Genomic DNA, 23,808 nt, shown 5'->3' with positions numbered 1-23,808 from the left:
TTCATGCTTTGACCACCATTCCAGAGGACATGCTTCCATGCTGATGATGCTTGTTAAAAAATAATGCATTAATTAAATTTGTGACTGAATCTCTTGATGGAGAATTGTGTGTCTCCTGTTCTGTTTTACCCGCATTCTGCCATATATTTCATGTTATAGCAGTCTCGGATGATGACCCAGCACATGTTGTTCATTTTAAGAACTCTTTCACTGCAGTTTTGACAAAACACAAAGAAGGTACCAGTGTGAGATTTCTAAAGATAGCTACAGCACTCAACCCAAGGTTTAAGAATCTGAAGTGCCTTCCAAAATCTGATCGGGACAGGGTGTGGAGCGTGCTTTTAGAAGTCTTAAAAGAGCAACACTCCGAAGTGGAAACTACAGAACCCAAACCACCAAAAAAGAAAATCAACCTTCTGCTAGTGGCATCTGACTCAGATGATGAAAGTGAACATGTGTTGGTCTGCACTGCTTTGGATCGTTATTGAGCAGAACCCATCATCTGCATGGACGCATGTCTTCTGGAATGGTGGTTGAAGCATGAAGGGACATATGAATCTTTAGCATATCTGGCACATAAATATCTTGCAATGCCATCTACAGTAGTGCCATGAGAATTCCTGTTCTCACTTTCAAGTGATGTTGAAGAAGTGGGCAATATTATTCCTGCAAATGTAAACACACTTGTTTGTCTGAGCAATTGGCTGAACAGGAAGTAGGACTGAGTGGACTTGTAGGCTCTAAAATTTTACATTGTTTTATATTTGAATGCAGTTTATTTTTGCACATAATTCTACATTTGTAAGTTCAATTTCCATGATAAAGCGATTGCACTACTATACTTGTTTTAAGTGAATTGAAAAATACTATTTGTTTTATCTTTACAGTGCAAATATTTATAATAAAAATAAATATAAAGTGAGCATGTACACTTTGTATTCTGTGTTGTAATTGAAATGAATATATTTGAAAATGTGGAAAACATCCACAAATATTTATATAAATAGTATTCTAGTTATTGTTTAATAGCACAATTAATCGCAATTACATTTTTTAATCGCTTGACAGCCTTAGTAAATATAAAAATTAGCTGATTAAATGTGATGTGGAGCAGCACAAAATTTGGCAACTATGAGTATTAGATTTCTTTAACTTCCGTCTGGGTAATGTCCATGCAGTACAATAAGGAGAGTAAAGAGAGTGAATGGGGAAAGTAGAGAGAGGTTTACTGGATCAGTTTAACTGTAATGATCAGTGAGCTTCCCAATGGCTAATACTCTGTCATTGTGAATGCAAGCCTCTCACTCAGACCACATCAGTAGAAATCACATTGTCCTCTCTCTACAGGAGAAGATTATGACAGAAAATGTATATCTGTGTCAGTCTTCAGACTGACAATTATTGTATTCAGACCAGCAGGAGTAACTTGCTTGGGCGTGCTGCTGGCACATATGCTCTGAGTCTGGACTCCTCGCAGTGTAACACTTCATAAAAGCCAATACTTTGTTCCTTGGTCTGAAAAGGTTCCCAGTTCTTTACAGAAGCAATGTGTTTCTTTACAATTTCTATTTAATCAATTTTTTTTTAAGTTGGCCAAATCAACTCTATGAGAAGTGGGTATTCACTCACGAAAGCTCATGCTCCAGAACGTCTGTTAGTCTATAAGGTGCCACAGGATTCTTTGCTGCTTCTGTGAGAATGTTTAGCTATCTCCAAACTTCCCCACCCCAACGTATGGTGGGTTTGTTCTGTACATAATTACTAATTACTTGTGATGGTACAATGTGGATGTGGTTAATCCTATTCTGGAAACAGTCACTTCCTCCATCCTGCCTCATGATGCCTTTTAAAATACAGTTGTCTCTATTATATATTCTCAATTTAGCAGATATCAGGTTTAAATGTAATTTTTATTTTGTTCTGGGTGAAATCATATTGAACATGCAAGGGGAAAAGAATGACTTTCCAACAAATAGACTGTTCTTTTCTATTTTAATTTTGGTGTACATCTTGGTACCTGTATTGTAGGCAAGTCTTGTTTCTGTTCATGTCTTTAGTTGAATGCAAAACAAAACTACTCTATGACGTATGACAATCGATATCAAACCTAACTTTTTATTAACTGTTACGGTTAATAAAGATATACTTTCAAAGTCAGATCAAAGTCAATTCAAAAAAGTGTTTGTATTCTGCAGTCTTTGAGAAGGCACCATTTTGGTCAGTTACAACAATTTTTTCCTGCTCTTACATTTGATTATTTTATAATACTGTCCGGGATAGGGGAGTATACAAGGAAAGACAACTAAACTTTAGCTGAGTTGCAGAATACCACATCAAAAGATAGCCACACAGAGTATTTCTTGACTTGTATAAAACTCCATTCCTAATTATCTTAACTGGTTAAATAGTTAAATGCTCTTATTAAGAGATGTAATCAAAACAATCCTGCTCTTTCCTCCCCACCCACAAAAAAGTTCAGATTGGACAGAAGAGTGCAAATTTTTTTAAAAAATTAATTTTTAGTCACTAATACATAGCTTGATGTTGAGTTGTCACTAAATTATCCTGAAGCATTTAGAGAGACAGTTTTCGCTTTGATAGGAAATTTGATGTAGGGGTGCCACTGAAGTAAGACCACTGTACGCAGCATCACATACTGCATCTGTTTCAGTAGGAGTCTTGTATACCAAAAAACTTACTTGAACATGAATTGTAAAAGTATTAGGATCAGGTGTCACACTTACGACTTTAGCTAGTCAGTGTTTTGTTTACTAAAAGAAATCTTTTTCCCCCTCAGCCCTTTCTTTTCTGAAGATACATTTAGACAATCGCCATTCACTTCCAACTCAAAAGATCTCCTGCCCAATGAAACTGCTCTTCATGGAAAGATATCAGCACCAGGTATGGCCTTTTTTCTATTTAATTACTTTTAATTTGTTTAGCATAAAAAGATCTGTGCTATATTTACTAGATTTTCTAGATATAGTACTATCTGTACTATATTTATTCAGTACATTAATCATCTATATCTCCCCTTAATAAAACTTGGTTTGCTATGTAAAAACAAACAACTCAACCACCAGAAAAATGAATATTTTTTAAAAGAAAAAGACTAAGATAAGTTTCTTCATAATTGCCTGAGTACTTATGTTATTAGTCTTTAAATAACTGTCTAAAAAAAAAAAAAAAATCCAAAGCAAGAACCAAAAAAGGATGTACCTCAATATTATAAATTGAGTGTATTTCTTTTCACATCCTATGTTTAAGGGAAATATAAAGCTGTCTGATAAGAAATAATTATTGCCCTCTGGCTCCCTTATTGGTGGCCAAGCCCACCCTTCCAACTCATAAAATACAGGAAAACTCCATGTAATTTCCAAATATGCAGTTCATGTGCCTGAACTGCTCAGCTTTCCAATACAATTCTCTTACCCATATCATTCATTTAGGTCCCTTCCCTGAAAGGTGGTAAGCACCTCCTACAGCATGCTGAGTGTTGTCAATACCCATTAGGAGATAGGAACTCTCAGCATCTTTCAAGACGTGCTCAGAATTGCAGAAGACATAGCCTGTAAGGCCAACACTCTTGTACCATACTAGAAGTATCAACCCTCAGCATGAAATCTTGATTTATACTATCAGAATTATTGCAATGAAATTATGACTATTCTCAAGAGTCAGTGTTTTAACTGAGGTAATTGGAACTATAGTGTATGTTTTTGTATCAGATAAGTTTGAATAGTCAAAAAAAAGTTGTTATCCAGAGAGTGATTGCTTAGGAATCATTTTTAACTATTAGTTTGTCCCTTATTGTTACCATTTACATGTAGTATATAACTGCTACTTATTTAGTTATTTATATATAATATATTGTTTGTTTACTGATCATATTGTGAGGAGACCATATGTTGGATCAATATGTAATTTGTATGGATAAGTATGCATAAATACTAGTTTCCTTTTCATTGTCTACTTCATACTTTTGGAACAACTCTATCTTACAAGATTTTTCATTACTTTTCACAAGCAAATAATAACCCTTTGATAAGTGAGGTTTGAAACCGAATTGTTAAAACAGTTTTACAGTAGCAATGTGGTGGTGATTTAAAAAAATAAAAATTATAATTATATATAATGTATAATCTCAGAGAGCTGAGAATTCATTCTCTGTTAGTAGAAGGTCCTAGTCCTTCTCTGTTTCTTGTGGAAATTGTCAAATCTACCCTCAGGAGCTTCCTTCTAAACAAAACCTGTTTTAAGCAACCACTCAAGAAATGGACAAATTGACTGATTAAATAAGGTGTTCTAATGACAGATCAGAATTGTACTCAGTATTTTGGGAATACTTTAGGTTGGTCTCTTAAGATAGGATGTGGCCTAATAAGAGTTGTGTCCAGTACGTCATAGGTTCTCTACCTTTTTCTCTTTGAGCCCACCCCTCACCCCATGCTACAAAACTCCAGGACCCACCTGCACCACAACAACTGTTTTTCTGCATATAAGAGGCCAGGCCAGCATTAGAGGGTATCAAGCAGGACAGTTGCTCAGGGCCCTATGCCACAGGATGCCCTGTAAAGCCAAGCTGCTCAGACTTTGGCTTCATCCCCACACGACGGGGCTCAGGCTTGGGTTTTCTGCCCTGGTCTCCATTGAGTCTAACTCCATGCCTGCTTGGTGAACCCCCTGAAACCTGCTCACAGCCCTCCAGAGGACCCTGGATCCCCAGTTGAGAACTGCTGTTGTATGTGTTTCAGTGTGTTTTCAAAAAGCTTTGGATAAAGTCCCTCTGAAAATAGATCTAAGAGAGCTTGCTACTACAGAGTGAGGAATAGAGTCATTTCATGGAGTAGAAACTGATCAAGAGATAGGGTACAAGAAGTAAAAAGGCTAATTAGTATGGAAAGAGATGCTGCAGTAAAAAGATGTACTTACAAACAAGGCTGTGCCATATATTAATGAGTTGGAAGAGTAACTGGATAATGAAACTTGCTGAGAACACAACATTATTGAGGTTAGTCAAGACTCAGAAGGATTGTGAAGAAATCCAGAGGAATCTAAGAAAATTCGGCAATTAGGCAATGTGAGTGCAGCATAATTTATTACAGGTAAGTAAAACACACATGGAAGGAACTGTTTAAATTTTTATGTCCAAGTCTGTGCAGAAGACAGTTTTCTTGAAGGTTGGTCTGAGTCTGTGGAATGAACTCCCACAAACCAACTACAAGAATTAAGGTCCAGGTTGTGTCAGGTGTGAAAACAACTGGACCCTCTCAGATTGGATCAGCTCTCCTCCACCTGCCTGTGGGGGTCAGTGAAGCAGCAGCTGGGTACCCTGCACCTGCTTGCTGTCACCACCTTGCTATGCTCTATGTTGTGAAGTAAGTGTGCCAAGGAGTTGCAGCGCCTCTTATTCTGCAGTGCACAGGAGACAGCAGTGCACTGAGGTGTAACTTACAAGCACTGCCTATATTGCTTTTTTTAGGGCAGTAGCACAAGCCTGACTAGCCTAAGGGTATGTCTACACTACCCGCCGAATCAGTGGGCAGCAATCGATCCAGCGGGGATCGATTTATCGCGTCTAGTCTGGACACAATAAATCAACCCCTGAGTGCTCTCCCGTCAATTCCTGTACTCCAGCGCCATGAGAGAGGCAGGCAGAGTCGACGGGGGAGTGCCAGCAGTCAACGCACCGTGGTGAAAACACCCCGGTAAGTTGATCTAAGTGCATCGACTTCAGCTATGTTATTCATGTAGCTGAAGTTGTGTAACTTAGATCAATCCTCCCCTCCCCGTGTAGACCAGGGCTAAGTTTCTTGACCTGGACTGGGATGCTCACTCCAAAATGCTGTGTAGACATACCCTTAGTTGGCAGCAGCAGGGTCCATGTGAATACATCGTTGTGGCAGGCTAACGTTGGGGAGGTTTATGCCCAAGCTTTCCACAAACTAAATGTTCATGTAGGTAAGCCCTAAGAATTAATAGTGAAATGAATTAGCTTCAGAGAAGAAAGACAAGCAGCCATATCACATGAAAGAAGAGCTATGGCTGGGCAGCCAAGGAAATAAGATTGAAATTGCAATAGCTCCCTGAACTGCAACTCAATCAACATGCTAATAATTTGTGATGAGTCATTATTTTGAGGGGACAATGTAGTATCCTTTGGAAGTAATACCTAAACTAAATAATCTTTGAGAAGGCCCCACGCCAAAGGTTCTTGAGCAAAATAAGCAGTCATGGGATAATAGGGAAGGTCCTCTTATGAATTAGTAACTGGTTTAAAGATAGGAAACAAAGGATATGTTTCACAATGGAGAGAGGTAAAAAGTGGGGTCCCTCAAGGATCTTTACTGGGACCTGTGCTGTTCATCATATTAATAAATTATGTGGAAAGGGGAGTGAATAGTGAGATGGCAAAATTTGCAGGCAATACAAAATTACTCAAGATAGTTCAGTCATAGAATCATAGAATATCAGGGTTGGAAGGTGTCATGGTATAATTCCCAAATCTGGACCTTAGTGTCCAAAATAGGTACCAGCATGAATCCTCTAAGCTTAATTACCAGCTTAGATCCTGTAGTGCTGCCACCAACCAGAAATTCCAGTGTCTGGTACACTCTGTCCCCCAAAAACCTTCCTTGGGGACCCCAAGACTCAGATTCCTTGAGTCTCACAACAAAGGGGAATAAACCATTTCCCTCCCTAGTTCCCGGGAATAACGAACATCAACACTCTCTCCACTCAATCTTTGATGAGTACAAGCTCAATCCCCTTGAGCCTACTAGAAAAAAAATCAAAAGCTTAAAAGCGAACTGTTAATAAAAGAAGAAAAAACCATAAAAAATTGTCTCTGTAACAAGAATGATATTCAGGTCTTTTAGGCTTATAACATGGGTAAACAGCCTTATCCAGGAAAAATACAATTTAAATATTACCAGCAGACCTAAATATTGCACAAAAGAAAAAAACAAATAAAGGACTATAACCGGCCTTTTCGATACTCATCTATCTGATAGATAGAAACTGTAGTAGGGAGATTGCAGAAACCTGTTTCACCTCTCAGATACGATCCAGGACCAAGAGAGACCTAAACCAACCAACAACCACAAATAAAGGTTCCCTTCCTTGAGATTTGGAACGTATCTGTTTCCGATTGGTCCCTGGGATTCAGGTGTTGTTTGTAACCTTTCCAGGTGAAAGAGACATTTAACCTTAGCTATTATGTTTATAGACAGAGAGGGACTCAGGAGGTCACCAGTCCACGCCCCACTCAAACAACGACCAATCCCAAAAAAAAAAAAAAAAAAAACAAAATCATCCAGCCAGGCTTTGTCCAGCCTGCACTTGAAAACCTCTAAGGAAGGGAGATCCATCACTCCCAGGAACCCATCCACGTACTTCACCATCTCTGAGTAAAAAAGTTTTTTCCATAATATTTCAACCTAAACCTCCCCCATATGCAACTTGAGACCATTCTCGTTGTTCTGTCATCTGCTGCCACTGAGACAATCTAGATCCATCCTCTTTGGAACCCCCTTGTCAGGTCTTGAAAGCAGCGTATCAATCCCCCTATCTTCTCTTCCGCAGACTAAACATCCCAGTGCCCTCAGCCCTCTCCTCATAAGTCTTGTGCTCCGTTCTCCTAATCATTTTTGTTGCCCTCCGCTTGGACTCTCTTTCCCCAATTTTTCCAATCTTCTTATCGTGTGGGGCCCAAAACTGGACCAGTACTCCAGCATGAGGCCTTACCAATGTCGAAGAGAGGGGAATGATCACATCCCTTGATCTGCTTACAATGTCCCTGTTTATACAGCCCAAAATGCTGTTAGCCTTCTTGGCAACAAGGGTGCACCGTCGACTCGTATCCAGCTTCTCGTCCACTGTAATCCCTAGATCCTTTTCTGCAGAACTACTGCCTAGCTACTCGGTCCCTAGTCTGTAGCAATGAAAAGTCCAAAACTGACTGCAAAAAGTTACAAAGGGATCTCTCAATACTGGGTTATTGGGCAACGAAATGGAGATAAAATTCAGTGTTGATAAGTGTAAAGTAATGCTCAGTGGGAAAAATAATCCCAACTGTACATAAAATGCTGGGGTCTAAATTAGCTGTTACCACTCAAGAAAGAGATCTTGGAGTCATCATGGATAGTTCTCTGAAAACATCTACTCAGTGTGCAGCAGAAGTCAAAAAAGCTAACCATGTTGGGAACTGTTAGGAAAGAGATAGATAAGACAGAAAATATTATAATGTCAATATGCAAATCCGTGGTACATGCGCACCTTGAATACCACATCTCAAAAAAGGTATATTAAAGTTGGAAAACGTACAGAGAAGGGCAACAGAAATGATTAGTATGGCATGGAACAAATTCTATATAAGGAAAGATTTAAAAGACTGGTTCAGCTCAGAGAAGAGATGACTAAAGGGAGATACGATGGAGATCTATAAAATTACGAATGGTGTGGGGAAAGTGAATAGTGAAGTGTTATTTACTCCATCACGTACCACAAGGGGTCAACCAATGAAACTAATAGTCACCATGTTTAAAACAAACATAAGGAAATATTTCCCCACCCAACATACAGTCAACCCATGGAACTTGTTGCCAGGGGATGTTGTGAAGGCCAAACGTTATAACTGGATTAAAAAAAGAATTAGATGAGTTCATGGAAAATAGATCCATCGGTGCCTATTAGCCAGGATGGTCAGGGATGCAACCTCCTGTTCTGGGCATCCAGAACAGGTCTGAACAACAGGGGATTATTTGATAATTGCCCTGTTCTGTTCATTCTCGTGACATATCTGACACTGGCCACTGTTGGAAGACAGAATACTGGCTGAGGTGGATGATTGGTTGACCCAGTATGGCTATTCTTATATTCTAATGTTTGATACATTTGGGGGACTTTTTTTCTTCCCCTTTTCCCTTTGTTTATTGAACATTCTGATGTAATTTCCCATCTCTTTCTGTGGTGTTATCAGCCAAATAAAATCATTTTTGATCAAGAAAATAATGACCTGTCATCAGCAACTGTTCTGTGTACATTGAGAACTTTATTGTTAAGAGCTATCAATCCAATATCACACACAGTTTTCACAAAAATTAGTACTAGTCACACACAAAATAAATTTTAAGAACCAAAAAACCACCCTGTGTGTTGCACAGAATTACTGTAAAGAGACTCCACTTTTCACATTGAAGTTCATTGAACCTTTCTGAGAGAGAATCTCATTTTATTTAACAATAAACAGAATTGTAAATAGATTCTATTGTACTTGATTTGGAAATGAGAAGAGTAATAGGTGGGAGGAAGATGAAACTCGGTTCTCAATTAAACTCTTCCATGTCACAGAGTCTTGATATTTGTATAACTGTGAAAGATGCAGACATTCATAGATTCCAGGATCAGAAGGGACCATGGTGATCATCTATAACACAAGCCTTTGAACTTCCCTAAATTATTCATAGAGTGTATCTTTTAGATATATGTCCAATTTTGATTTTAAAATGGTCCATGATGGAGACTCCACTACAGCTCTTGGTAAATTATTCCAATAGATAACTGCTCTGTGTCCAAAAAAAAAAAAAAAAATTAATAAAAAAAAATAAAAAATATGGATGCTTTATTTCCAGCCTGAATTTGTCTAGCTTCAACTTCCAGTCTTTGGATCGTATTTTACATTTCTCTGTTAGATTAAAGAACTCACTATTAAATATTTGCTCCCCATGAAGATACTTGGACTGTAAGCAAGTCATGCCTTTGTTTGTAAACAAGTCATGACACCTCATCTTTGTTAAACTAAATAAAATGAGCTGTTTGAGTCTGTCACTGTAAAGCATATTTTCTAACCCTTTGAACATTCTTGTGGCTCTTCTGTGAACCCTCTCCAAAATATCAACATTCTTCTTGAATTATGGGCACTAGAACTGAACAAAGGATTCTAGCAGAGGTCGCACAAGTGCCAAATACAGAGGTAAAATAATCTCGCTACTACTCTCAAGATTTCCTTGTTTATGCATAGTTTGGCCACAGCATTATATTGGGAGTTCATGTTTAGATCATTATCTACCACAATCCACAAATCTTTTACAGAGTCACTGCTTCCCCCATAACAGAACCCCCATTCTGTAAGTATGGCCTATGTTCTTTGTTCCTAGATATGTACATTTACATTTAGCTGTATGAAAACACATATTGTTTGTTTGGCCCCTGTTTACCAAGCAATCCAGATTTCCCTGAATCATTATCGCTCTGTCCTCTTCATTATTTACTACTCCTACAGTTTTTGTGTCATTTCCAGATTTTATCAGTGATGATTCTATTTATTTTAAATAGCACAGGGCCAAGAACAGATCCCTCTGGGACTCCACTAGAAACATATCCATCTGATGATGAGTCACCATTGCAGTTACATTTTGAGACCCATCAGTTAGCCAGATTTTAATCCATGTAATATGCGTGCCATGTTAATTTTATTTTTCTAGTTTTTTAATCAAAATGTCATGTGGCACAGAGTCAAATACCATACAGAAGTCTAGTAACACTAATGCCTTTATCAACCAAACTTGTAATCTTAACCAAAAAAAAAAAATCAAATTAGCTTGACAGGAACTATTTTCCATAAACTCTTGTTGATATGTGTTAATTACATTGTTCTCCTTTAGCTGTTTATTAATTGAGTCATTGAGCCTCCTATCAGCCTCTTTATTGTTTTGCCTGGGATTGATGTCAGGCTAACAGGCATATAATTACCCAGGTCATCTCATTTACCCATTTTGAAAATTAGCACAACATTAGCTTTCTTTCAGTCTTCTGGAACTTCCCCAGTGCTCCAGGACTTATTAAAAATCAACATTAACAGTCCAGCAAGCTGCTCAGCCAGTTCTTTTAAAACTATTATCTGGAGCTGCTGATGTAAAAATGTCTAGCTTTAGCAGCTTCTGTTTAACATCCTCCAGAGATTCTAGTGAAATGGAAAGAGCTTTATCACCATATGAGAAGACTGTCATATTCCCCACCCCCCTACAGAACAGAAAAATGTATTGAACACTTCTGCCTTTTCTGCAATATTATTGATAATTCTACCATTTCCATCTAGTATTGGACAAAGAACATCGTCAGAATTCTTTCTGTTCTTAAAGTATTTTAAAAATTCCTCCTTATTGTCCTCAGTTGTGCTGGCCATAAATTTTTTCCTTGTGTCTTTTTGCTTTCCTTGTCAGTTTTCTACAATTACCAACTTTCAGTTTATATTCATTACTATCAATTTCCCATTCCTTCCATTTGGTAAATATAATTTTTCTATTTGGTATAGCTGGCTTCACTTAGTTTTTTAACCCATATGGCCGCCTTCCTTGATTGTGGCTTTTGGGGTATCTAAAAAGGTGTTCTTCAATGATTCCCAATTATCATTCACATTTTTCTGTTTAAATTCTTCCTCCCAACTGATTTGGCTCCTAATTGTTTTCACTTTTGTGAAATTGGTACTATTAAAGCACCAGGTGTGGGTGTGTGTATAGATGTGGGTGTGTGTATATTCAGCTTGTTACACTATAAATGTGATCAAGTCATGATCACGTGTACCTAAGCTACCATTAATTTTCAGTTCTGTGATCGGTTCCTCTCTGTTAAAACAAGGTCTAATAAAGAATTCCTCCATGTTGATTGCTACACTTTGAGTTAGGAAATTGCATCTATAGTTTTTAGAAATTCCAAGGATGTTATAGTACTGGTAGACCTTCATATGTCACTTGATTACACCAATTTTTTTCCCCTACACCTTATAGTTAAGTGCATAAAGATGCTGTTATCCTTTTCCTTAGTGTGCTATGGTGATCTGTAACAGAAACCAACTAATACCCCATTTTGAGTCTTATTGGTTAGGATATTGATCCATAAGCATTCAAGATCATTTTCTTCTGAGTTATCAGTGACTTTGGAACAGGTAATGCCATTTTTGACGGAGTTCTATTCCCTTTCCCCTTTTGCCCACGCGATCCTTCCTAAGTAGATTATAACCATTAATTTTAACATTTCAGTAGTGTGAACTGTCTCTCAACATTTCAGTAATACCAGCTCCATTGAATTTATTCTCATAAATGAGCAATTCCAATTCCTCTGTTTGTTCCCCAGACTCCTACCATTAGTGTATAGGCAATTCAAGAATTTCTTCTCTTCATGTCCTTTGGTTCCTTGATTCATTTTGTTTTCAAAATCTCAGTTTTGTGTGGAGTGTTCAGATCTTTCCTCTTTTTTACCTTACCCTTTGCTATTAGTCATGGTGGCTGCAACAGTTCTGATTCACCATGGCTCTGCAGCTGACCTCCTTCCTGTGCATTCACCTACAGCCATTTCTGGACCTACTGTCAATGGAGACAAAACCAACCATCCCCATCTGGCAGCCTGGTTTTTGCCTGGGCAGGAGACTTAAGAGAGATCGTGCTCAGAGGAGGTCCAATACACCTCTACCCCTATATAATGGTGTCCTCGGGAGCCAAAAAATCTTATTGCATTATAGGTGAACTGTGTTATATCGAACTTGCTTTGATCCACCAGAGTGTGCAGCCCCGCCCCCATAGAGCACTGTATTACCATGTTGTATTCGAATTCGTGTTATATCAGGTTGTGTTATATCGGGGCAGAGGTGTACATTCTTCTCAATAGCAGGAAACTCTATAAGAAAGTTTTATGTTGCCAAATGGAATAGGTTCTCCATCTGACAAAAGCATTATTGTTTCCTAAGAAGTCCCGGATTCCTCTTACCTTGTACTGTCTCCTCTCCTTGAAGTCACGGGCCTACCCATCAGTTCATTATAAGTACGGTAGCAGCTATTAGTGCATTTCATCCTCTAGTGGAGAACTGCTCAGTTTTCTCCCCCACCTCTTCCCCACAGTAAAGGTCTAAAAAGGCACTGTCAGGATGTTCTTGTCAGTATCAAGACCTATTCCTGCTTGAGATCTGAACCTTGTACTGTCAGCACTTATGAACCTGCCATTTGAACACTTAGCCTCCTGCTTCTTCTTGCACTTATTAGTGAAGGTGGCCTTCCTAACAGCTATCACCTTGGCCAGAAGAGTAGGTGAGCTCAGGACCCTTAGGGCAGACCCACCTTATATGATCTTCCACAGACATAAAGTATTTCTGAGTGTTGGCTTTCCAAATTTATTCATGAAGTTCCTTCTGACTTTCACTTGAACCAGACAGTTCACCTACCGGTAACCTCATAACACTAGAGAGGACAGGAAACACCACTTCCTTGAGGTACACAGGGCTCTGGCCTAATCTGGGGCTTCATTCACACATTTATTGGGAACTATGCCTTGGTTCAAGACTCAGTTAGGGATGCTTCCATTTGGTTCAGCACTCCTGAGAACTGATACAGAAGACATCCTTGCACTCATGTCCTCAATGAACACTGCTTGGGAGTCACCCATACTGAAATACCCTTAGGGACCAGCACTCATAGAAGAAAGGAAGGTTACTTACATTACAGTAATTGGAGTTCTTCAAGATGTGTGGTCTCCACGAGTATTCGTGTCCTGTCCTCCTTCCTCTCTGCTCAGATACTCTCAGATTTGCAGTAGAGTGAGAACTGGAGAGTCAGTCTATGTCACCCTTTATGCCCTCAGTTGAGAGCACAACGACATGAAGGGCACAGGCGCAAATCAATGGATACTGCTATTGGAAACATTTCCAGTCCCAGATGCATAGAGCACATGTGCATCCACAGCAAATACCCATAGGGACCACATCTCAAAGAACTTCAGTTACTGTGAGGTAAGTAATATTCCTTTCTTCGAGTGCTGGTCCCTGTGGATATTCCCTGTGGAAGCAAGTGCAAGGGCATGTTCTTCACCACAGTGTCAGGGATACCTAGAGATTTCTGCAGGTCTCTCTTTATTTTTTCTATACATCCAAATAGGTAAAATAAAATATATTGACAATCAATCAGACATAACCTACCTCTGTGACAGGCCCAGGATTTGCAGGAAATTCCCTATGGCATAGTCGTCAATCAGTTTAAGTTATAATGGCTCTTGATTCCTTATCACCTTTATATGCAGTTTGATTTTTCATAAACAGAAAACTAATTTAAGTTCTCTTATGTGGTATGCTTTCTCTACATTGCTGCCCTTAGAAGAGAGAGGATTTGTCAGCTAGTCTTGTTACTCTCTGGTAGCAGGAGACAGATGACTCATTACAGCTTGTAGAAAGCTGTTCTTGGAAAGCCAGTTCACTTGGAATGCTGTAGCAGCGGGCACATTTGGCATATTTCTTCCTAGAGAGGCAGATTTAACAGCATTTGTTCAACTTAATTTAGCACTGAACTATGTTTCAGTGGTTCTGGCTTTAGCACATTGCATCACATTGTTCTTTATTGCATCATATCTTTAAATTCTCATTATCACGTACCTAACTGCAGCATAGACACTTACGTTGCTGGACACGGATTCTCCAATTGCCTTGATAGACAGCTTGAATTGCATATAGTGAGCAGATGGAATGGTATTCCAGATCCCTGGCTCCCTTTCTGGGGCTATAACCAGCTGGGATGCATAAGATTCTAACTTATTCTGTTATATTCTGTCTCTATAGTACATTTCCTTTGTCACTTTTTTTAGGGCTGCTGCCAGATGGGTTTGTGTGTAATGCATGTGTGTTCCCTAGCAGGAACTGTCACTAAGAAATTCCATGTGTTGCAGGTTTCTGATATTGTAATAATGACTGTCTCCTGTTATCCATTATAGTCACTATAACTAACATGATCTCAGCAGTCAAACAAATCTTTCCATTTTGAAAGAATTTTCAGGGCATGGTAATGTGTAACTGTGCAGAACAAACCACTTCAAAATGATCTCACAAAAGAGAAACTCACAGCATGAGGGTGTTTATGAAATTAATAGTCTATATATGCCCTAGATTCTCTATTTACAGTACTTGTAGCAGTCCACAAAAGAGGGAGAAAATAATAATGATGTGGATTATAAGGTAGTTTTCTCACCTCTGGCCTGTAATTTCATGGATTCAAGTTAACCATTTTTCTTGTAGGAGATTGGACAAAACCCAAGCTCTGAACATTCCATGTTCTTTGAGAACATTCAGGTCTGGATCAAAGCTGTGCAGCCCAACCCCATCTCTAATTCAGACACTGGCAATGTCGTCCTTTGGGTAAAATAACAAAACCTAAACCAGCCCCTTTTTTTGTTGTTTACCAGTCACTGTTCGGTGGCCTTCCAGGCAGAATTTAAAGATCTCTTTGAAGTATATGTGAAACTCGTAGTATTCTGGCTATTACTTCTTTCCTCAGTATAACAGATGCGAATGCCTGGAACTAATGTTGAGCGCACAATGGCTGCTCTCTTTGACTGCAGAGTCACTGCACTCACTAATTACTTTGTAAACACTTCAAGGGACCATCAGGATGAAAGATGCTATAGAAACCCGAAGTCTGGTCTATGTTTAATGACTGTGTGGAAGAGTACTTGTTTTATAACTAAAACATTGTGACTCTTGTTTTATTATGGGCTAATTTTAATTGGCACAGCCTTTCTTCTCTCATGCTGTACATTCCTCCCACACAAGCAAAAATGTATATTTTCATTTTGTGTAATATCTCTTTTTGCATCTGTTCCTTTTTAAAGCAAAATCAGCATTGGGTAACCAACACAAGAACAAAGTAATTTCACTGGCAACAAACAGCTTCTGGTTTCATTCAAAATAAACCCACTCTGGATCCCAATCATTAAACCCAACAAGGCAACAACTGTGTTAATAAATTACACAAACACCAAATCCAAAGCAAAACAGCGAAAGGTAACTGTTTACTTACATGTGGGAAACTAAGCACATGGGCAATGACTTTTTCACTCTTTCATACTGGATGCACTTTTCACACGTGGTAAGATTTTTCTCTCTCCAAAGTCCATGTTGTAGACGCAGTAAGAAACCTGGCACTTACTCCACCAAAAACAACTTTGCAAAGAGTAAAAGAATTAGTCACAAATGTTTTACTGTCATTAGGATTTTAAAATAAATACATAAAATGAACGGAGATATTGCAAATGGAACTTTCTAAACTGTCATTAATTTGAATGATAAAGATGTCATATTAAATTACCAATTGTATGACTCTTGATGGAAGGAGCCATTGGTTTACAAATATGCATTGTATTGTATTGGGCTCTTCATCATATTTAGACCCACATATAAATAAGCCCAAATTTTGTATTGATTTTTCTATACCTGAATATTTATGGAAATTTAATGTCAGGGTTGAGTTGTACTCCTTCCTAAATATGAAATTTATCTGAATACAAGCTAAACATAAAGTAGTAAGAGAGATTTTTAGAACAACTTTTCCTTTTTCTAACGAATGGAGACCTGTACTAGACATTGCTTTTAAAAGTTAATTTGGGACTCTCCTCCTCCTCACCTCATCTTCTATCTTGTGCACAGCTATCTTCTACAACATCAGTCTGCCTAGGAGGAAGTTAATTACAAATCCCATCAGCCACTAGTGAGGGTGGGCCAGCAGAAGACTATTTTTTAAAAAATGGTACCTTAGGAGAGGGTGGGCAGAAGACTTTCATACCTTTCTTCTAATGGCTTCCGAATTAGACCTCAGTTAAAATTTGCCACACTGGTTTTTGGGAGTTATAGTCCACTCCATTACGGGCAGCCCAATATGCTGACTAAACTGATGTCACAAAATGCTACTGGATACAAGATAAACAGGAAAAGATTCCATGTAGGAGCTCTCCAACTCTTATTTGTGTGTGAGAGACGAGTATAAAGCTCTTTTTAAGTCCCAGTATGTAAGGGGTTTCAAGCACAGCCGAAGTTCACTGTCTATCATGTAAGTGAGTTGCAGTGAGGTGCAGAGGGGAAGGGGCTGCAGCTGTCTAGGAGAAAGGGTGTGGCCTCCCCTCTACTAGCTTGCTGAAAGCTGGAAAGGTGGCTGTAACCAAGGCCTGGTCTACACTACACGTTTAAATCGATTTAAAGAGCGTTAAATCGATTTAACGCTGTACCCGTCCACACTACAACGCCCTTTATATCGATATAAATAATCGACATTAGGCCTCGACAGGACGTCACAAACCGCGAATTACTGCTGCCTAGCGTGGCCGCATGAAATCAAATTTATAAAATATCAAGTTTTTAAAACCGATTTTAGGCTTATAGCTGGTCCGGAAATTTATATCCCTAGCTGTGAGTGGCCAAAGTGTCTCTGAGTTGCTTTGCTATGTTTGAATCTTTTTGTATCAGTAAAGCTAGCCCTGAGGAAACGGACTTGTCTGGCTGCTTGGCTGTATTTTTAGCATCCTCCGTGCGTGTCTCTGCACTGCTTAAACAGTTTTGTATCTATTTTTGTTTAACTTTTTGGCTGGAAAATGGAAAGGATGCCGAAGCCCAGAGTGAGAATGTAACCTTAAGGAGATTCTTTTATTAACATGCAAACTTCTGGATGGGAATGCATATAATGTCTGGGCAAATCCCATGTGTATTAGCCTCTTTATCTGTGAAAGAAATGCCATTTCAACGAGGACAGCTAAATGAAAGTGGCAGTAGTGACAGATAAAGCAAGCTATTAATTATGTACACAGACCAGGTAATGGTCCAACACCGTGTGTATAAGTTGCCCACGCCACTTGATTTTGATAGTGATTTTCTCTGAAGTTTAGTCATAACAAACTGAATTGCAGGACAAAAACCTGCACGCAATGATTTTATTGAGAAATAAGTCAGTCGTGTTGTTCCATTACAGTAGTCACTCAGACATACAGAAATAATACAGATTGGATTTCATAGCACCGCAAATAAATGTAACACAAACAATATACAATGAGTCTAAAAATGATGTGAGGCTGGGCATGAACTGCATTAGGAGAGAACGAGGAGTATGTGGGCACCTTAGAGAGTAATATGTTATTGGGTATAAGCTTTCGTGGGCTAAACCCACTTTATTAGATGCATGCAGTTGGAAAGTACAGTAGGAAGAATGATATATAAATAAAAAAAAAAAACTGTCCCCTCTCACCCCTATGAGTGTCATGTGTCTTCCTCACTCAGTCCTCTACCCGAGGCCTGGGAGTTGAAGGTTCTGCGCAGATCTCGCGTTCCGCGACTGCACTCTGCTGGACAGAGAGTCTATGTTTTCCTGGGATCTGTGGAAGCACTACCAGCTTAGGAGTCAAGGCCCGAGTGCTCCGACCACATAGCGACCCTTGGCCTGTCACTTCCCACATCCTCTCTCGAGTTCTCTTGTCAGGCCCTGGTAAACTTTTCTCAGCTTTTCTCATATCCTTCTTCCTGATGTTGCTGTCACTTGGCACTGGCTGATACTATCACCACCCTGTCTTCTGCTCCTTGTTAATTACCGTAGTCCGTTTTCCTCCTTTTGACGCAGTCCTCATGCCTGTCCTCTGGAACTGGAGTCCCAAGAATCTTAGCCCTGCTATTCTCTCAACCTTCTGTGGAATCTCACCATCTAGGTCTTGGGAGGTTCTAGCCCATATGCTGTGCCAGATGTCTGTACACAATGCCAGCCACTTGGTGTGCATTCAGTGTATGCTGTTCCGCCTGCATCTTAATCTGCACTAGTGTGTTCGGACTGTTCTCTGAGGCCTCTTCTGACAGTCTGCCCTGGGTCTCTTGTGGGGCTCGTCCGGAGTGGTAGACCCCTGCCTTCAATGATCGGGTGCTCAGTACCTGTCCTGTGCTGCTATGATCAGTGCTCGTGCTTGTCTTTATCCAGCCCTTCAGCCACTGGTAGGATTCCCCAAGTCAGCCCACCTTCAGGCTATCGTCGATGGTACATCCCATGCAAGGTGCTTGTCTCGCCTGCACTTCTTCTGCTTGGTCTTCTCCCAGTCTGCGGCTGCTCATGCATTCTCAGCAGCTATCTTTGGGGCCATCTTACTGTGTATCCTGCGATGTTTCTGGTTTCGTCCAGGACGTGACTTTACATCATCCAAGCCCCGCCCGCTTCTTTCGCTGGTAACCGTCTCTGGGTTTGGACTTGGGTGAAACCGTCCGGTGCATGTGAGGAGCTTCTGGGTTTTCACCATCGGCAGCTCCATTGTCCCTCCTTTGGGCCATCTACTACCGGCAGGGTATCTGATGACTGTGGCAGGCGTATCCGTTCGATGGCGTGGATCTTGTTCTGTCCACTGAGTCGGCTCTTCAGCCTGTCTTATCCTTTGTGATACTTGGATGTTGCTGTGTATATTATACACACACCCCCAACACACAACATGGAAAAAATGGAGGTGCCATACTCAACTCTAACAAGAACTGACATAATCATTAGGTGTCCTATTATCAGAAGATAAGAAACTTTTGTAGTGATAATCAGGATGGCCTACTTTAAACCAACTGACAAGAGTGTGAGTAACATAGGGAGAAATTAGCATGGAGGAAATGGTTTTAGTCTGGTACTGACCCTCCACACCTGTCTTTATTCAGCCTACGTTCACACCGAGATGGACCTACAAGTTGTCAGGAACAGTATCCCCATAAGAGTCAGAAGAACTGTGCTGAACTTTGTACTTGTCTCACCACACTATTCACATTTGGGGAACATTATACTTTAAGTCAGCGGCACTGCTATGGGTACCATGGCCCACAGTATGCCAGCATTTTCAGGGGCTGACATAGAACACTCCTCAGTCTCATCCCCTAATGCCTTACTCTACTTGCACAATACATTAATCACATCATTATTATCGTGACCGTGAGAAAGAAGCCCTTGAGGAATTCCACTATGATTTCAACAATTTCCATCCCACCATCAACCTCCGCCTGGACCAGTCCACACAAGAGATCCACTTCCTGGACACTTCCTGCTTATTAGCAATGGTCACATAAACACCACCCTATACCGAAAACCTACTGACCGCTATACTTACCTACATGCCTCCAGCTTTATCCAGAACACATCACATGATCCATTATCTACAGCCAGGCTCTAAGATACAACCACATTTGCTCCAATCCCTCAGACAAACACCTACAAGATCTTTGTCGAGCATTCTTAAAACTACAGTACCCACCTGCTGAAGAGAAGAAACTGATTGACAGAGTCAGAAGTCACCCTACTACAGGACAGGCCCAACAAAGAAAGTAACAGAACACCACTAGCTGTCACCTTCAGCCCCCAACTAAAACCTCCCCAGCGCATTATCAAGGATCTACAACCAGTCCTGAAGGATGATCCCTCATTCTCATAGATCTTGGGAGACACTTTCAGGTTCTGTGTTGGGAATGGATACACACTCTCTTTTTAAAAACATACAATAAGGATTTTTTAAGAACAAGGCAAAGAGAATGACGTTTTTTGTTACTCAGATGATTGTGCTATTTGTCAGTAGTGATCAGTTAAGCTTTTAAAAGCATATATGTCAGAAGGAAAAGAGGATTTATCATCAGTTTCACCCAGTTTCCTGATTTTATAATGTCACAATTCCCTCAGTGAAAAAATAATTCAGTTTCCATCTCTCCCTTCCCACTCCGGGGGGGAATTGTTTCTGCTACAGTTAGAAAACTAAATGTCAGACTGATTGACCTTCCACATCGTGACCATCATTAATGATGGTAAAGGTGTTAGATAAACTTTTGAAGCCAATGCAGATCTGAAAGGACTTCTGATTGATGATGTTTTTGCTATCAGTGCTACATTTCATGACCAGTGCCCATCTGACTTTTTAGCATATGTCATGCATTTTTACATTGCCTTTTTCTTTTGTCTTGGTAAAGATTGAAGTTTCTGAGAAGGCAGTCCTGTTTGACTCACATTGAAGAGGGCAGTACAATATATGGTGGAAGTTGGGGCCTCTTCCATGTTATACGCAGTCTGATGTTGATGAAAAAAGTTAAGTTTGTTGTAAAAACTAGTTTCTGTAAAGGAACTACAGCAGAATTATCTATGTTTCAGGGTTTGTTTAAAACATGCAACTGAGACTAGCTTCACCAAGATTCACAAACATGGACTGATTTAAGGTCTGAGTGGGAAACTTCTCTAAAATGAGTGGTTTTTTTCATGATTTATCTTCAAACTAAAAAAAAAATCCTTGATGGCTTCACTTCATATTCCTGGGATCATTTGAAACTCACATCAGTATGAGAAACAAACTGGAAAAAAGTTTCACTTCATCCCATATTTGTTCATTTTGGATTTTAAATTACTCTCTTTAAAAGCAAGTTTTAAATAGTTGCAAATAGTTGTGTATTTGTGTTTGAAAACTCAGTTTAAAAAATAAAATATCAAAATTTGAAAAGTACTTCCTAGGTTTTTGTTTGTCACTTTGGTCCATTTGACAGGATGTGATATGATGTACCATGAGACTCGTAGGTCTGTTCAATGGTTTTACAATGGTCACATTGGCAAAGCACCAAAAGCAACTTGTGTCTAATTTTTGTCAACTGAAACTCAAGCTCGGTTTAGTATCAGATATCCCCCTGCCTCTCCTCAGAAGTCAAAGGATTGTTTACCTCTGCATAGATAACAACCAGTAACTTTATATTGCGTAAATCAAACACATTTATCCAATATGGAAAAAAGAGAGAATCAATTAAAATAAAAGGAAATCTCAAAGTTTTGGTATACAGTTTAAGGTTACTATAAACCTTGCTGCTTAGGTGGAAAATTATTTGTATTACAAGTGAAGTTTATGTAGAAATGCTTTTTAAGGACAAGAGAAAATAAGTCCTCTCATCTTGTGCTCACCTATGTTGCTGTAATTTCCTCTGCCTCCTGTCTCCTTTCCTAGTCTGCCTCCTGTTTTATTCAGATTCCAGCTCTTATGTTTCTCACCATCTTTGTGAACTTCCATTTTTTAGCAACCTTGCTCATCCCTGGTGTCTGTGGTGGTGGACTCCTGCTCCCACCTTTCGTTGTCTCATCCATCCACTTTGCTTGAGCAGATAGTTGGTTGGATGTTTTCCCTGACTCCTATCTGAGCTTCATTAAAGCCCCATCTCCTCATTACCTTCCTTCATGGAAACAGACATCTTTCTCTATCACTTTTGGGCAATTCTGTTGTTCATTTGGACTACCTCGGTGTACAAAGTTAATGCTTCCTTGTGAGGGGAATGTTGGCTCCTTAGTCCAATACTTCCAAACCTAGTACCAGGCAATTTTAGAAATACCATATATACAACTTAGAAGTATGACACTGTGGATATACAAATAGTCATCTTATTTTTTCTCTATCAAATAAGGATCTTTATGGTCAGTAAGTCCATAACCATAAACGTTATTTTGATATTCACCATATTTCCATAGTAATGACAATTATTTGCAAAAACATTTGAAAAACCTTAAGAGTATCCACTAAGGTTTAGTTAGTTAAATTGTTTTATTTAGCAATGAGTTTTTTTCCACATATTGTAGCATGGATTGCACAATGTATATCATTGTTTCAGGTTTCAGAAAATAAAACTCATGTTCCTTCTACCAGATGGAACAAAGATTATTATATTTGGACGATAAATTAGTAAAAAAGGAAACTTGACATCCGCTTAACAACCATTCTTAACTGACATGCATTGTGACTAAAAAAATATGGCAGGTGACAATACTGAACATTTTTATAGCTAGAAAAAGCATAACAAAAATATTAAGAAGACAAACTTATAGTATTTCAGCTGAAGTGAGGTTAAGAAATAGGATCTCTTAAAAAAATATTAAGGAGATGCATATGGGAATGTAAAGTAAAAAAAATCAAAGTTGCTCATATAAAACAAGATTCCACAGATGATTCTGTTCACAATTAAAAATATTATCCAAAAATAAAGGACTAGATAGTTCAGTGTGGTAGTGACAATGATAAATGAAAACGGTATTCACCCAGGCCCACAATTACAGTAGGTAAATAGGAAAGCGTATTTTATAAAGGAACTACAATATCTGGAAAGAATCCACAATTTATTTTAACTGGATTACTAGCAACATAACTTTTGGCAGTGCAGGTAGAATCACTTTGAAAGTGAGTGGGGGAATGAGAGTAAGAAATATTGTATTTGGAGAAGATGAAACTTCATACAGTCAATATATTAAGTTTGTAAGTAATTTGTGGGCTTTTAGAGACCAAATTTGCAGTAGTACTTTAATTGCATAGTTCAGGAAAGGCGTTCTCTAGTCAGTTTTTATGTGCTGTGCTATTGGCACAAAAGATGGATAAGCACGTAAGTGGAAATTTCTAAAGCAAAAAAAAGAAATCTCAAATGAGGCACTGCACAAAAACAGAGAGCCAATGAAATATCTTAGTTGAGTGCAATGATAAGAGTGGAGAGGAGATTTTCCAAATGCATGTTTTTAAAGCAATTTTGGCTTGACTGATTGAATATTACAACAACTTTTTTCTGAATAAAACTTTTATTAAACTTTTCATCTTTAGAAAATAAAGAGAACTAGGCTTTCAAGTGGTACAAGCCTTGGTGATACAAATGCAACAGTATATACAGAGTATTCTGTCCTCTTTGAATGGTAAATATGAGGCATTTGAAGGAACCAAAAGTTATCTGATGGCTTTTCAAGTGACCTCTGTGAAATATTTGTTCTTGATCCAAAGTGGTCCTTCAGATCGGAGTTGAATCGTACGTGCATGGGAAGCGTACACAGCAGCTACCTGTGCTACACCTGTTTTCAGGCCTCTGTCTCCTTGCAGTCACAGAAACCTGGTTACTCAATTTGACACTGCCTCTTCAGCTGCTTTCTCCCAAAGTGGCTTCTGTTTCACTGACATTGCCCTGAGTTGTTCCCTAAGAAATGTGATAGGTGTGGGCAAAAAAATTTGACCAAAAGT

The 23,808-nt window shown here is 39.1% G+C and overlaps 1 protein-coding gene across 1 annotated transcript in view; it reads left to right on the top strand.

Annotated features, from left to right (window-relative positions):
• Positions 1-23,808, top strand: part of ZNF827 (zinc finger protein 827) — a 133,296-nt gene that overhangs the window by 87,719 nt on the left and 21,769 nt on the right. The window contains exon 8 of the mRNA XM_032764889.2: positions 2,798-2,901. Coding sequence (XP_032620780.1) covers positions 2,798-2,901 — 104 coding nt within the window. The remainder of the gene's footprint in view (positions 1-2,797; positions 2,902-23,808) is intronic.

Source organism: Chelonoidis abingdonii, chromosome 5, assembly GCF_003597395.2.
Source record: "Chelonoidis abingdonii isolate Lonesome George chromosome 5, CheloAbing_2.0, whole genome shotgun sequence".
NCBI classification, from domain to species: domain Eukaryota; kingdom Metazoa; phylum Chordata; order Testudines; family Testudinidae; genus Chelonoidis; species Chelonoidis abingdonii.
The sequence above is the reverse complement of the archived record's forward strand: the minus strand, read 5'-3'. Positions and strand labels throughout refer to the sequence as shown.